Source organism: Oryzias latipes, chromosome 6, assembly GCF_053564925.1.
Source record: "Oryzias latipes strain Hd-rR chromosome 6, Olatipes_Hd-rR_3.1".
NCBI classification, from domain to species: Eukaryota; Metazoa; Chordata; class Actinopteri; order Beloniformes; family Adrianichthyidae; genus Oryzias; species Oryzias latipes.
The window spans coordinates 21,765,471-21,780,432 of NC_136242.1; the positions used below are offsets into that span (position 1 = coordinate 21,765,471).

The 14,962-nt window shown below is 41.7% G+C and overlaps 1 protein-coding gene across 1 annotated transcript in view; it reads right to left on the bottom strand.

Annotated features, from left to right (window-relative positions):
* Nucleotides 1-14,962, bottom strand: part of mctp2a (multiple C2 domains, transmembrane 2a) — a 30,043-nt gene extending 15,081 nt beyond the window's left edge. Inside the window, exons 1-17 of the mRNA XM_023955834.2 lie at nucleotides 14,841-14,962; nucleotides 13,356-14,312; nucleotides 13,047-13,106; nucleotides 12,857-12,968; nucleotides 10,779-10,921; nucleotides 10,617-10,693; nucleotides 10,396-10,510; nucleotides 10,286-10,309; nucleotides 7,868-8,044; nucleotides 7,119-7,246; nucleotides 6,835-7,021; nucleotides 6,625-6,718; nucleotides 6,431-6,533; nucleotides 6,237-6,339; nucleotides 6,042-6,143; nucleotides 5,876-5,950; nucleotides 5,545-5,664 (exon numbers count right to left, since the gene is read on the bottom strand). Coding sequence (XP_023811602.1) covers nucleotides 5,545-5,664; nucleotides 5,876-5,950; nucleotides 6,042-6,143; nucleotides 6,237-6,339; nucleotides 6,431-6,533; nucleotides 6,625-6,718; nucleotides 6,835-7,021; nucleotides 7,119-7,246; nucleotides 7,868-8,044; nucleotides 10,286-10,309; nucleotides 10,396-10,510; nucleotides 10,617-10,693; nucleotides 10,779-10,921; nucleotides 12,857-12,968; nucleotides 13,047-13,106; nucleotides 13,356-14,300 — 2,565 coding nt within the window. The 5' untranslated portion in view covers nucleotides 14,301-14,312; nucleotides 14,841-14,962. The remainder of the gene's footprint in view (nucleotides 1-5,544; nucleotides 5,665-5,875; nucleotides 5,951-6,041; nucleotides 6,144-6,236; nucleotides 6,340-6,430; nucleotides 6,534-6,624; nucleotides 6,719-6,834; nucleotides 7,022-7,118; nucleotides 7,247-7,867; nucleotides 8,045-10,285; nucleotides 10,310-10,395; nucleotides 10,511-10,616; nucleotides 10,694-10,778; nucleotides 10,922-12,856; nucleotides 12,969-13,046; nucleotides 13,107-13,355; nucleotides 14,313-14,840) is intronic.

A 14,962-nucleotide genomic window follows, 5' to 3' on the forward strand; every position in this document is an offset into this window, starting at 1 on the left:
ATAATAAAACTGGCTTTAAAAAAGTTTCAAAATGTTGTCAATTTTCTACCATCCTAAATTATTGTTATAGACTGATTTCCAGTGCCCTTTACAGGTAAAAATACTCAAAGGGAATGAATGGCGACTTTAAGCAGATTATTTCAATGTGCTCATGAGGTTTAAATGAATTTTTCCCCTTTTTAAAAATAACAATACATTTTCCAATTCTCACTCCAATCATCATTTGACCAATTGTAAAAAAGTATCCCCAGTGGTTTTTTTAAATATGATGACGTTGTTTAAAGCTAAGATCAAGAAACCTGTGTCTTTTTCCAGGACATAGTTTCTGCAGAGCGGCAGTAGTTCATCAGAAGTTTGCCTCATTTCCCATTATCTCTTTGTTTACACTCCCTTCTGCTAGCTTACAGCCCCTAACAACCCCAACATAACATTATCGGTGCAACAAAAAATGGTGAGCAATATTGGAGCTATCCAGCTGTACAGCTCCGACAAAGAAAACAAAGATGGGTTTAGGTTTAGATGGTTGAGCATGTCGGTCAGTGGACGAAGGATCAGCGGTTCGATGCCCGCTACCTCCAGCCAACTGTTGTTGAGTCCTTGGGCAAGACTCTTTACTCTCCTTGCCTCCAGTGTGGCTTCACTGGTGTGTGAATGTGCATGAACGTCCCAGTGATGGTCAGAGGGGCTGTAGGCGCGTACAGGCAGCCCCGCCTCTGTCAGTCTGCCCAAGGGCAGCCGTGGCTACATCAGTAGCTCACCATCACCAAGTATGAATGAATAATGGACACACATTGTAAGTCTGTGAGCGTCTGGAAAAGTGCAGATTATTAACCATTATTATTTTATCTATTTGTCTACAAGTAGAAACATCAGAATGGAGTGGAGATGTGAGACTTTGGCCTGCCAAGCATATTTTCTACATTACAAATAAGCTCTTTCTTCAAACTATATTTTTTCATCTGCTCCTGATTTACCACAGTTTGAACAAAGAAGCACTAAGAAATACAACTTTAAGCTTAATTTTCTTTATATATGTACTTCAGAAAAACGTTACAAAGAACATGTTGAAAACAAATAAAGAAGATTTTCATTGGATTGGGTCTATAAAAAAATATATAGATAAATTCCAAGAACATGTAATGTTTTTAAATAGCCAGTTTCAAGAGCTGTATTTTAAGAGCCGATAATAAAAACACTCTTTTAAATCTGCTGACAAGTTTACAACTAATCTCAGACTATACCATTTAATAATTAATAGACCACAAAAAAAAAAGTGCACAGACATCTTTATCACCGTCATCATTTTGTCTTCCTCTTAGACGCTTTCCCACTGCACTGTCTGTGAGAACTCCCACAGTCGTGGAGATGAAGAGTGCAACCCCCATGAGATTGAAGAAACACACTCCTTTATGGCCTCCAACTTTTTCAAACAGAGAGAAAACAGATGCAGGGCAGAAACAAGGAGACAATTCACAGGCTCGCACAGTCCTCTCGCTGTTCTCACAAAAGCCTCAGCCACGCTGCAGTGCAGAAAACCACAAAAGAGCAGACCCAAAACTCACAAAGCTTCTCAGTTTCAGGGACAGTGTTAGCAAGAACAATTATGACAACTCTGATTACGACCTTGATCTTGGCCGAGCTGGTGTTCTAGTTAACAGCCCTGACTCCTGCGGTTTCTACACAGGTGGTCTCCCGAGACCTCTGAAGTCAAATCTGACCCCGTCCTGCCCTCATCTGGGGAGACGGTGATTCTATCAGCCTCCAAAAAAAAAAGGAAAAAAAAGTGTCTGCTGCAGCTGCCAAGAGTGTTTACAGCTGCGCTGCATCAAACTTTCATCAAATGCCATCTTTATAGTCTGTTATATGAAGCAATCAGCATTTCACAGGCTGTCAAACGCTGTCTAAACTAGTTGCTACCTGGCTGTGTCAGGGAGAAAACAGTTTGAATAATCACAGGAGGAACACAGGCTCTTTAGCTCCTGACAGATGAGGTGACTCATTTGTTAAAATATTAATTCTATTTAAAAACTTAAAGCACCCTAATGATAGCAAGGCTCGAAAAGACCTTTCAAGTGGGAAGGATCCTACTTTTTTTTTATTTTTATCTCTGATCCATTTCATCTCAATCAAACTTTTTGCCAACTTGAAACTTCTGAAACAGATAAATTTGTACTGCTGACATAACCTCTTTTTTTTAATCTTTTGGGATAATGGGGAAAACTCTTGGTTCAATTCAAAGAATGGAGGATTTCACTCCAGCTTGTTCCCATGAAAGTCTCCTATTGGGAGAAGTAACCGACCTGATCTTCCCGGTGCCTCAGTTCATGTTTCCTGCAGTGCTGTAGCTCCATCTACAGGAAGGGAGCTGGGGAGCAGCAAAGAACTCTGAGTGACCCCTTCGCAGTCACTGCTGATGTACAGCACGTTCATGTGAAAGCAGTTATTTTATGGAAATTTCAGCTGTCACATTTTTCTCTCTTTCGGGGAAAAAAAAACAACATGCTGTTGTCAAACTCTTGAAAGCGCCCATATTCAGCTCATTACTGTTGCTTACAAGAGGAGTAGAAAAACAACATTCACATTTTTTTGTTTGTACTTCTTGAAATTATTCTGAGGATTTGCCAAAACTTTGTCCCTGCGTCTTTGCTTTGTTGTTGTTTGTTGGCTTTGTAACGTTAACTAATTAGACAAATTTAAAGAGAAAACTGCAACCTTTGGGTTGAAAGTTGAAAACAGCTCCCAACAGCCTGACGCGGTAGCACAATCAATACCAGTGAACTCTGGCAACCGCAAAGAATAACAACACAACGAGATTTTCCATTTCAGGACAGTAAATAAATAAATATGTGAAAACACTGTGGCGGAGCAAACGGGAGCAGCGCTCAGATTCTGGTGAGAGAATCTTGATATTTATGTCTTAAATCGTCACTTAACTTGAACTGTGGCAGCAATCCCTCATGTAAAATGTGAACGCTTCACACACTTACAACCACTTCGTAGGGGGATGAAAGAATCTGCATAAACAGAACAGCGATGTGAAACGCCTGCTGCGAGGAGGTCAGAAAAGTGCTCTGATATAATAGCTAAGTATTCCTGGTAAAGCACTACGTTAGCATCCCACAGTCCCGGGAAAAAACCCACAGCAGTGGTAATGCATTACAGGATGTATATTTAGTGTAAAAGGGTAGCACTGGCCTGCATGCATGATAAATAATGTATTGTAATGTATATTAAAGCTAGACCCACCACTGCAGTACTCTGACAAGCCCTGCGCTGCCTGACACAGTGGAAAAAAGCAGACACTGCTGGTATAATTATGCACATGAGAGGCAAGCAGAGGCCATCTGTCAATGTCTGAATCAGTTACCTTATTACCACTGCCTAAAGATATAAAGATAGGAGTGGGAGCTGCTTTCATTGAGCACATGGTGGCATGCTGCCTGAGACAGCACCAAACTAACTTAATTGGAAATGATGACTTGGAGGAGGAGAGCAAGAGACTATACAGTGGAGGACCTCGGAGTGGGCGGGGGCACAAGTGTTGAAAGTGACACAGCACTATAGGCCTCTCATAATAAGCAGAAAACACCATGTTTGTGCAATATTTTGATTGTTTTGCGTGCTGTTTGCACAAAAAATCATTCACCAGGAAAATGTTTATTTCATCTCCTTTTTTTTAAATAGGTTTATGATAATTGCCAGACTCAAAGTGGCTAATTCATCATGTAAAAAATATAGGATATGTTCACACTGCCCCAAGCGTTCAAGCAACCACTTTTAATGAAAAGTCTGTAAGCGCACGTTTAGGCACGTTTTGACTTCTGAGTTCAATACGTTTGCAGTCACTCATCGCTACGCATCGTCAATTATCAGGCCCTACGTACAAAAAGCCATTGAACGTACGGTGAAAGTTAAACCAGGTCGAACTTTGACCAGTCAGGGACTGGCATTTGCTGGTGATGTATGGATGATGTCCCTTTTAACTCATGGAAGTCCCAACCATTTGAAAATTGATCATGGAGGAGAAATTTCTAATTGTGGCTGGAATTCTATGACATCAAGTCTTTCATATATCGGAATAGAGCGGCGAAAGAAAAAACCTGAAGCAAGATTCACATGATTTGCACCGCTTCAATATTTCGCACCAAGCCTCTTCTACTACTAACTGTTGGTGGCAAACATGCGCTAGCAAACAAGAGAAAAAGAAAAAGAATCCCCTCCCTCCTTGTCCATAGGGAACACCATAAACGTGATGTGTTATATGACTGATGTGAACGTGGCTTTAAATGTATCAGATTTTTGGTCCTAAAAAGGATAAGTGGTTGGTGGTTTTAGGATTCACCTCTCTTAAAACGTGACTTGTACGCTCCATTCCATAGAAAGCAGGGTAAAAATCCCAAGCTGTGCTGCTTTCATTGTAAACTGGTTTTGTGCAGGTGTAGTAGAAGTGAAAATGAAAGATTAGAGTGCATCATCTCACAGTATCATCGCCTGCAGAGGATCTAATTATAGGTGGAAGAAGAAGGCCCCCATCCTGCTGACCTGTCACCTGTCAGCCTGCCTTTCCTTCTGCTCTCCTGCCCGCACCCATGCCTGCCTCACTATCAGCCTCCACTCTCGCTGAACTGTCTGCCTTCTTGTGCTCCAACTTTCTTTCCCAGATAGCAGTCTGCCTCCCACTCTATCCTTATACAAATGCAGGCATTGTTCTCCGTCTTCCTGTCTAAGTGTGTGCCTGTCTGTCTGCATGCTGCGCTTTTCTAAAGGCTGTGATACACTGAGCCTGGCCATTGCCTGGGGGGATTTGCACCTCAGGATCAGTAAGAAGGGCTTATAGAATACACCAGGTATGAATTGCATGTCATCCTGAGACAGAACAGACAGAAGAAAAGGCGGTGAAAGGATAGTTATTCACACACCCTGTCTGTGACCGCTTCCTCACCCTGACACAGTGCTGGCAGCGCTTTCATGCCAAGTATACAGTCTTAATCATTACATTACATGCGGTGTGCTGTGAGAGATTCACTCGGTGCTTTAAGATTATTTTAGCTTAGGACCCTAAGATCACATACCATCATTAAAAGCGGCTAAACAGAGACATTTAAACAAGGTTCGAATCTCAGAGGCAGACAGTCACAGCTCCACCCAAGGAAGCTGAAACTCTGATCCTTCTTACACCATCCCCAGGGTTAGGAGGCTTTGCTAAGAAGTTAGCTGTACAAACGGCCAAACCCCACCCTTTCAAACACACTCTAATGTCATCAGAACTGAAGGAAAGCCAAGTGGGGTTTGATTCAAAGGATAAATCCCATCCATTGCATGCGCGTGGGATCAAAAACAAAAAAAAAAAAGTCATTGTTTTTCATGGGAAAAAGACCAGCAGAAAGAGAGAATGGCTAAACTGAAGACTTTCCTTAACATCCCATTCACACTAAATGAGTTTAAGCTAAATGAGAGAGTTAAAACTGGACTGCAGTGAAATGGGACAAAACCTGTTCGCCCCAAGGCTCAAAGAGAGTTCATTAATGTGAGGCAATGACTTACCAGAAAGGCTATTAGACTCCGTTGCGTGCTCTGCCACTGAAAACAGCTTTTAATGTACTGTAACGTGTAAAGGACTGCTGTGCTGATTTTTCGAACCCGATATATATTCCTGGCAAGAACCTAATGGAAAATAATTGGAACAAAATTCAGGTTAGTGTAATTTTATGCTGGACATAATGTTTAAGGCTTTGCACTGAGGCTGAATCAGCTTCACATTTTCCTTACTCACTACTCGTCAGATTACAGCCAATTAAAAGTAGTAGCGTGTAAATCTCTTCTTGCTTGTTTTCTGCTGAATAAGTGGAAAACTGACACGCTTTTGAGTCTTTACCTTTTTGTTGATCTTCAGATTTTCTTCAATTAATTTGGACTCCTTTGGTTGGAAGGTTCTGATCCCAGCTCTGACCTGATGAGTAATGAAAAATTCATACCAAAGTAGGCCTTTTTTTTTCTATACTCATTGTAAAAATGTGAGCCACATTCAGACTCATCCTTACTTTGTTGTAGATAACGTCCATCTGTAGTGTGATGGTCCCTTTGGCAGTTCTCTCCAGGTTTTCTTTCTTCAGGTACAAACACATCTGCTGGCCATTCTGGACCTGTAGCATTTAGAGAATCTTATATTCTTAAGCCTGACACATCGTTTATATCACCGCCATCAACTGAAAATTTGTTGTAAAACTTCGACTCACGCTCAGTAAAGGGATGGCCACTTTGCCCAAAAAGTTGGGGGATTTGTCTCCATTTTCATCAAGCACAGTCAACTCCACCACATCATTAATGTCCTTGATTGGGCTTTAATTAAGAGTCATACAAAATCTATTCAAAATACATCATTTGACATAAAAAGACCAAAAAAAAAGGCGTTGGAGGAGCTACTTCTTACAACGTAAAGGCTTGATTCCACTCTGGGTTACCGGTTTTGTAGCTTGTGGTGGTTTGAAGTTTGCAGTTTCCAAGCTCAACAACACACAGGGGGTTTGTTTTCCCTGTAAATCACACAGAAGCATTGCTGTTTTTTTTTTTTTTTTAAATAAGAGACTAAAGCAGGGATTGTTGCAAAACCGAATGACAGATTACCATTTATGTCTGTGGAGGGAAGCTCATTCGCTCTTATGATGTTGACCTGAAGGAAGCCGACCTCTCCAACACAATGGTGACAGTTTCTCAAACTCTGAAGTAATTAGGAACAATCAGAGAACAAACAAATTATTTTAGTTTATTTTCTCACCCCATTTGTTTAAAATAAAGGCAGAAATTATTTTAAAAAAAAAAATTACAAAAACATACAAATTTTTCAATGATTGCATCTTTCTCTTCTGGGTTCGCCAAAGTAGATGATTCCACGTCAGAGATGGAGACTCCCCAGCAGGGCAAGAGTATCACGAGGAAGACCAGCTTGCCTTTTCCTGGATTTAGCATGTGGGTGTAGAGCTGGCTCTCATTAAGGGCAAGCTTCGATAGGTCAATCTCAAAACTGAGAGATCAAAATAAAAAAAGACAATCACCACATTGAAAACAGAAATCTAACAAAAGAGAGGAGAGTCAAAAAATACTGAGCACAAAATACTCACATCCCCCATGATTCTTCCCCCTTCCTCCCCTTCTTTGAGAACACCTCCACCTGCAGTTCCTGGTTATCTTCAAATTTATTGAAGTCAAACTCTTCCCTCCACTGGGGATTCTCTTGAATGCAAAGGTTCTGAGGGCAGTAAGAACACAGTTTTAGCTCATCAAAAACAAACACTCACATGTTTAGATTTAGACGTGATGTCAAGTTTAACGCATTATCAGATTCAATAACTCCTGCGTGGATTTCTGTTCAGCAGCAGCAGGACAGGAGAGTGAGTGGTGTGCCGTGCACGTGCACGCGTCAGTGTGAGCTTGTGCTGTGTACACCTTAGCTGCCACTCTGGGATTGTAAACACTGACAGCTTCCAATTAGAATCAGCTTTGTTTAACAAACAAACAAGTAGAGAGGAAAGCAGAGTGCTTTACAAAGAAATGACATGACAACACAAGACAAGTGCAACGCACAATCATCAGGGGGGAGGCCAGCGAGTACAGGTAGATGAACAGGGCATGCTGGGTATGTAAATGAAGGCAATGAAGCCCAGCATCAGCAACACACTGAGACGTGAGTGGCAGGCTCGCCCAGCCTAATGAGCTGCCTCTGCCATGGCCCAGTGAGCCAAGGTGGAGGTGAGTCACTGACAGACACCTGCTGGGAAAGAAGAGCTGGAAACTGAAGCATTCCGAGCAGACAGAGAGAGAGAGAGAGAGAAGAGAGGCTTGGAAAGTCTTTTCAAAAAAATGGATCAACCTTGCTCTTGTACTTCTGATCCCCGAGGCGAAAGCGGACGTAAACGTCTCCATTGCTGGACGGTGGCAGGTCCTGGCCTTCCACCAGGGTGATGCGGAACACGCCGCTCCACATCTGGTTCTTCGCCTGATTCTTCGAAGCGTCGGCTGAGCGGTTGTTCTGCAAGGCCTGGTTCTGCTGCGGGACACAGATGCGCACAGACAGTTGCACCTTCTTTGCTTCGTGAAAGCCCTGACCTCCCTCAAATCCGCTCCTGCCTCAACCCCACGCCTCATCATGTTCACTTATTGCACAAAAGTAGGACAAAGGTCTAAACTGTACAGGGTTTCTGTGCTGGAGCAAATTAGCACATCTCTACTGACAAGCAAAGCCACACCATGGAGGCTCCAGGAAAGAGAGGGCCATCAGTGAGCAGCCAGATGTCCCTGGCTGTGACAGTCCCACTCATCACTGGCTCCCAGATTGAGTGTGGGGAGGCAGGACACTTGGCATACTGCGCCACAGACAGCAGGCAGCAGTGAGTAATGATGCAAACTGCACAGCTCTCTCATCAGCAAATTATGCATACATGCACAATGTATGGCCAGCTTCCGAGTTGACAGCGTTTTGGCTAATCTGACAGATTTGAATATAACCAATTTACTAACTTTTATTTTTTTTAGATATAAAACAAAGGCACGTGGTATCAGGAACTCTTTAGAATCAGTCCAACTAGCAATCCGCTTCCCCTGCATGGTGCCACAGAGGGAGTGGAAGAGAGGCCTTGATATGTTTCCATGCTTCAGCTTCCATGAGGCCTTGCAGCGATAGGCCAGGGCTGCAAAAACAAACAGCACAGAGGTTTTGTAGGGCCGACTGTAATTAAAGAGCAGGAGCGTAATCTTCTCCAGCCTCTTTGATTGCCCAACTCCTTCAGCTGCCCTGGCGACGCTGCTTCAAACGGCCCCCGCTGCAACTCCCCTGCTACTCCAGCCCCTCCTCATCACTACAGGGTCACAACCCACATTGCCACCCAATCCAGAGGGGATCAAAGCACATCTCAGGGACCTGAATTAACATGGAATACCACAGGCACAGCCCTATAAATATCAGGCCCTTCAAACGAAGAGGAACAGAGGGAGTAGAGGAGCGATATAAAACAGGCCTCAGCCAAGTCATCCCAAGTGTTTATCTTGGACACATTTCTAACTCAGCGGCCAATAAAACAATTCCACTTAACTGTAAGTGGCCCCTAAAGAGAATCTATTCCTGGTCCTAAAAGGGCTGTGCGATTGCTTCCATATGGTGGGACAGCATGGGGACAAGAATGATGAGCTCAGACCCAGGTCCATTTGGCTGGTACCTCAGCACTGTCCATCCACAGCTGTGATATTACATCCTAACATCTGGGTTATTGCCCACTATGCCCGGGAATTATCAGCCTTGCCGATCTTGGGCATTCCATATTGGCAAGATGCCTCAAACAGCCGAGCCCCCCTCCCCCCTCTTCCTCTTCCTCTTCATCCACACGCCCCCTCCTGTTTGAAACACTATCACACAGCAGAGTTTTACTGAGGCACTTGCCATTCCCTTTCCCTCTGGTGGTATCATGGAGGGAGAAAACAATGTTCGAATGGAGGGGGAGTAGAGCTGTAAAAGCTGGGTATTCCGCACTTCCAGGATAGGTGTTAAATGCAATAAGTTATTGTGCGTTTGTCAAAAAAGAAATGGGGGGGGGGGGGGGGGTTGTTAAATTGTTAAATTGGCACTGTGATTTCGGCAGCAGAAGATTGGGTATAGTCCCACCACACATTTCTGTCTCCCTTTGAGTATCTTTAACCATCTGTAGCGGATAACCTGCAACGCGTATGAAAATGGCATCCATTCCTTTGTCATCTAATTTTAAATTGAGATTGTGTACTGGACCATCAAGAGACTTAACAGTGGCAGATGTAGTGACAGCAAAGGTGCGAAGATAAACCCACTCGCCGCAATGCGAGTCCCAAAATGCAACCTTCCAATTTCACTCTGAATCTAATTATAGCTGCAGTATTGGAAACCACTTGAGGAGAAATAGAACTTTGTTTACTATAAAACCAAACACTGCCTCAAGATCCTCATCCAAAGGATCTTTTTCATAGGAAACATATTCCATCAATAGAATGTTTTTTTTGCTTGAAAAGAAATTGGGGAAAACACAACCAGAATGAGGTTAAATGTGAATCTACAGGATCATGTAGGCTATATTAACAACAATACAATTAAACAAAAGCCAGAGTGTATATTACTTTCACAAACCTTTATCATGCCATAGCACAGTAAGCTACTGCCCCCTAGTGCCACAGATCACACTTAAACACAACACAAAAAATGCAACACTGTAATAATAATAATAAATAATGTTTATAAAAATGTTTTTGTTTTTTCAAAAAATATTACCTTGTTCTTTTTTTGACGAAATCTCTATAAAAGAAAAAGAAAGAGCAAATTATTGCTTTTTTTATTTTCAGAGCAAAAAAGTACAAAGTAGAAGAGGCCTTTCTTCTTACAGGGCCTTTTTTGATGGTTGCATCTCTATGCATCAAACACACTTCAACACCAATAATTCCCATGTCATCCTCTTTGCTTTTTGAATCTTCCAGGGCGAGGTCCATTTCATAGGTTCTGCAGAGGAGAGTGGAGAAAAAAATTGAACATGATGATGACTGCCTCTTCGGTTCACTTGTTCTGTATTTTTATTAACAAAATAAAAATTAGTCTTAGCACTTACTTGTACAACTCCAGATTAGTCAGAGGAATACAGGTTGATCCCATGAACTCATCAGCGGTACGATTTTTATCGTAAACCTGCAAAAATAACACAAATGTCTCAAGATTTTTTGTTAAGTCAAAGGCTAAGGGCTAAAAGCCAAAACAACCTTCATGAACCTACTCGAAGCTCCACATTGTGCTCTCGGTCTCGAATAGCATGAGAGAAGGACTCGTTCCACCGAGGATTCAAGCTTTTATAGACAACTTTGCTTTTATAGAACTGTTTCCCTTCAAGTTTGAATTTCACATAAGGATCACTGGAGCCTGAAATAAAGGACAGGATAAAGAACATCCGTCAGCTGTTACTGAGTGAGAGAAGATGTTACATGTTACAGGGAAAAAATGCAAGACAACTAATCTTATTTTTTTCTGGATATGGAAATATTTGATTAAAAAAGACATAGCAGCTTCAAAATATCCTGTGGGAAAAAAGGAAATATGTACATAAATCCTCTGTAAGTTGATGGTGAGGGAGGTGTACCACACATGGCAAAGGGGAAAAATGTAGCTGTTTACTTTTTAAAAAGGTGAAACACTGGTAATGATGAGGCAAACCAGAAACCAAAAATCTAGATGCAACCAGTGTTAATCTCCCAAGCCTGTGAAGAAAGTCTGTCTGCAAGTGGGATGGGGGTGTGGGACTTCTTTGTTTCTGCAATTGCACGCAGATTGGCCAAAAAATGAGAGCCAGCCCCATGCCTTCATTTGTATAGGGGAATAAAGAGGTTGTTGAGAGAGCCTGCAGGGAGGCTTGAATCACATGATAAAGGCCCTGTGGGGATGGGCTGTCAGGCCTGTCAGCTCCCCACTCCAAATGAACATCTCGCAAAGGCGGGCAGGACCCACAGCAGCTCCACCCTGCCAGCCTGTGACAGGGAAACCTCCAGGCAACTTGACAGGAGGAGAATGTGGCAGCTAGCAAGGAGAAAAGCTCTGGCATGACTGAGAATGGTGACGCTGGAAATTAATGGGGGGGAGAACAAAAACTCAAAGAGTGGGGGGCTGGTGGTGATTGTCCTTTCTGAATATGTAATGAGGATGTATGCCACTGGTGGGCCTTTGGCACTGTGTTTATTGTTGGGCAAACAGGGGAGAGGCAAGGGGCATGTGTGAGCACTGCATCATCCCGGTGCCATCTTGTCAGGAGAAGTGAGGTCTCAAGCAGAAAGGTTCACCATGCTTGGAGGCTCTTCTTCCACCAAGCATGAATAAATAAATAAACAATAAATACATGAATAATACAAAATGACATGCATCTAAGAAGGTTCGTCAAGGTGATTACCAAACCTGCGGCAAAGAAGATGATCTGACACTGCTGAGTAACGAAAGGGCTTTATAGAACAAATCAAATACAACAGATGGGACTTTGAAATGCTTTCTTATCGGTTCTACACTTAAATGTATCCATCACTGTTTATAGTCCCATTTCGACGTCAAATTGCTACGAGTCAGGAAGACATGATATTTGTTGAGACCACACATGATCTCATATTGTTGTAATTCCATTTTTGGCCACTAGAGGCTACTGCTGTCCCAAAGTAAACATTACACTACATCCAGTGTCTGTGGGAGGGATCACAGGCTTCTCAGCCTTTTGGCTGCTCCCTTTAAGAGTGGTCACAGCAAATCATTCACCTTCATCTAACCGTCTAATTGACTGAGCAAAAAATCATATAACTATATAAACATGTTTTCAGGTTATTCTTTTGAAGTACAACCAAAAATTTGGAGTCTCTAGATGAGGATTTAAACTCAGACTTTTGGGGAATTTTTGGTGTGACCATTTGAAAAATTAAAAAAAACTTTAGATACTAAGAATGATTGAGACAAAAAGTCAAAAAAGGGGTTTTAAAAATTATCAACAGCTGTTTGAATGCAGACTTTCATGCATAATGAGGGCTTGTCGAGTAGCAAGTGTGTGCAGGATCTCTGTGTGCTTTTGGCCACACGAGTCTGACTGCATGTCTAACTGCATATTTTCCTTTTTGTTTCTTTTTGCTTTGCACTTCACCCTTAAGGGGAGATGGTATCCTTCCAAGATAATGCACACAATGGCCTGAACACACCCTATTCTCATCAGTAAAACAAAAGACTTCCAGTTTATCTTTTGTTGTGAAATTTTAGAATTTTAATCCTGGGATTTAAAACATGATTGGATTCGAAATATAGTGACCTTCGGTAAATTATTTGCTGACCTACCTGAGCGCTTGTCTCTGATAACCAGGTTTTTTCCCCACTTTAGGTTGATATTTAGGAGGTACCTCTGAAATGGGGCAGGCGACTGGATGTCAGGGCCAGTTGACACAAAGTCCTGTGAGGAGACATTACATAATTACATAGTTTCTTCATATTCCTCAGCAGAGGCAGCATTAGAACAGTGGGAACTTACAGAACTTTCTGAAGGATATAGAGAACTTTCATCAAAGTTATCTCCAGCTTCAGCAGCTGTCTGGATAAGAGAAGATTATAAAGAAACTTCAAAACATTATTATGTTAAATGATTTGATTCAAGCACTGTATCTACATCTTTTTCTCTATTCACCTTTAATATATTTTTGTGAAGATTTGTTAGTATTGATCATTATCCCAGCTTTGTGGTACATCGCAAAAGCATTGTACTTTTCTTTACTTCCTTTTTATTAAATTATCAATAAGGTTAGTTTAAAAAACACAAAAAATGATGTATTACTACACTGACCTCGTCTAGAGACTCATCAGGCTCCAATATGCTGTCTTCCATGGACGTCTGTGACATCAGCAAAGGGTTGCTTGTATCACCCATCAGTACCTCAATTTCTTTTGCCCACGATATGCTGGTTCTCTCCTCAGTGGGAGAAGTGCATGGAGAGTCCACGGAATTACCGTCGCCACTTCCCAGGGGAATCTGTAGAGCTAATCTCTCTGCAGAAGCGTTCTTTCTTTTTACTGGAGGAGTCAGTTGAAATGTGAACTTTTTTGGCTCAAAGAGTGGGGTGCTCTTATCTAGAAATGGAGTCATCTCTTTCCCCTGCGAACTGACTCTAGGCAAGGCTGATGCAACGTTGTCTGAAAGCTCTTTCTCTGTTTCACCGGACAGACTCAGTCCCTCTGAAAGGTCTGACTGTGCAAGAGTCCCAGAAGTATTCCTTGGTAAAAAACTGGAGTCAATAGGAATAGGTATGTTCCTCTTTTTGTTCACTTGTGTGTACAAGTTTTCTGGAATTGAAGCCATTTTGTTGTCTAAATCTGAATTTGTTGTGATTTTTGGTTCTTCGTAACTGAATACCTCCACTGGTGCACTCAGTCTTTTCAGAGCTGCAGCTGAAGGATTTGGATGAGTTCTAAATGTAATTTCTGGCACCGGTTCATTGATTTTGTCTGTGTTCAGAGGCCCATCAGTGTTTGACCAGCTCGCCACTGAATCGGTATCACTTTGACCAGAAGAGATACTAAAGGAGATTGCATCAGAGGCCTTGGATGTGAGAGAGCTTTCTGTAGCAAGGGCTAGACCTGGCACTAAAGTTAGGTCTGGTACAGACATACTTCGCCGATTAAGCATATTCCTTCCTTGCTTGGCAAGAGGTTTTTTGCGTGGCTTTTTTGTGTTGGGCAGTTTTGTTTTGAGACGCAACTTCTCAAAAAAAGTCAACTTGTTGCCCTCCATGTTGAGCAACACCTGATAAAAGACAAGAAAAACGAAAGTATTTTAAAAAAGTATTTTTAAAAGCTGTACATACTCTAATATGAAGAATGGTGATAGAAAATGGTCTGAAAGACAACTTAGAAAAATGTCACCCTACTTAATAGGAAAAAAAAACATTTACTTTTACAACATGAAAATGTTCAAGTATCCTATCACCTATGATCCGAGCAGTTTTGGGGGATTTATTATATATGTAAACTTATTTTACAGCCTAAAAAAGAGAAATTTACAGGGATCTTAAAAGTCCACTCTTGACCAAAAATAAAATCAGTTTGAAACACTAATTAAAATCTGTCTACAAATCTTTTTTATTTGTTTTGTGTGAAAACTAAACAGACCTGCTTGAGTGACTCAGAACAAAAGCCACAAACACTGGATCATAAACCTAAAAAACAAAGCTGGCTTCAACCAAATCTATGTTACAAGAGATAGCCTACTCAGTCTTAGCTTTAATGTCAAATCAAAAGTGTAATAATGTTCTAAAAAAGAAAAACAATTTACCTGTTCAGTTGACTTCAGGAGACACAGTCAGGCAGAACTATACAGTGATTCAGTTTCCGAAAGGTTAAGAGTAAAACTTTCCAGCTGACACCTTGGCCATCCTATGAAGCAAAAGAGGATGT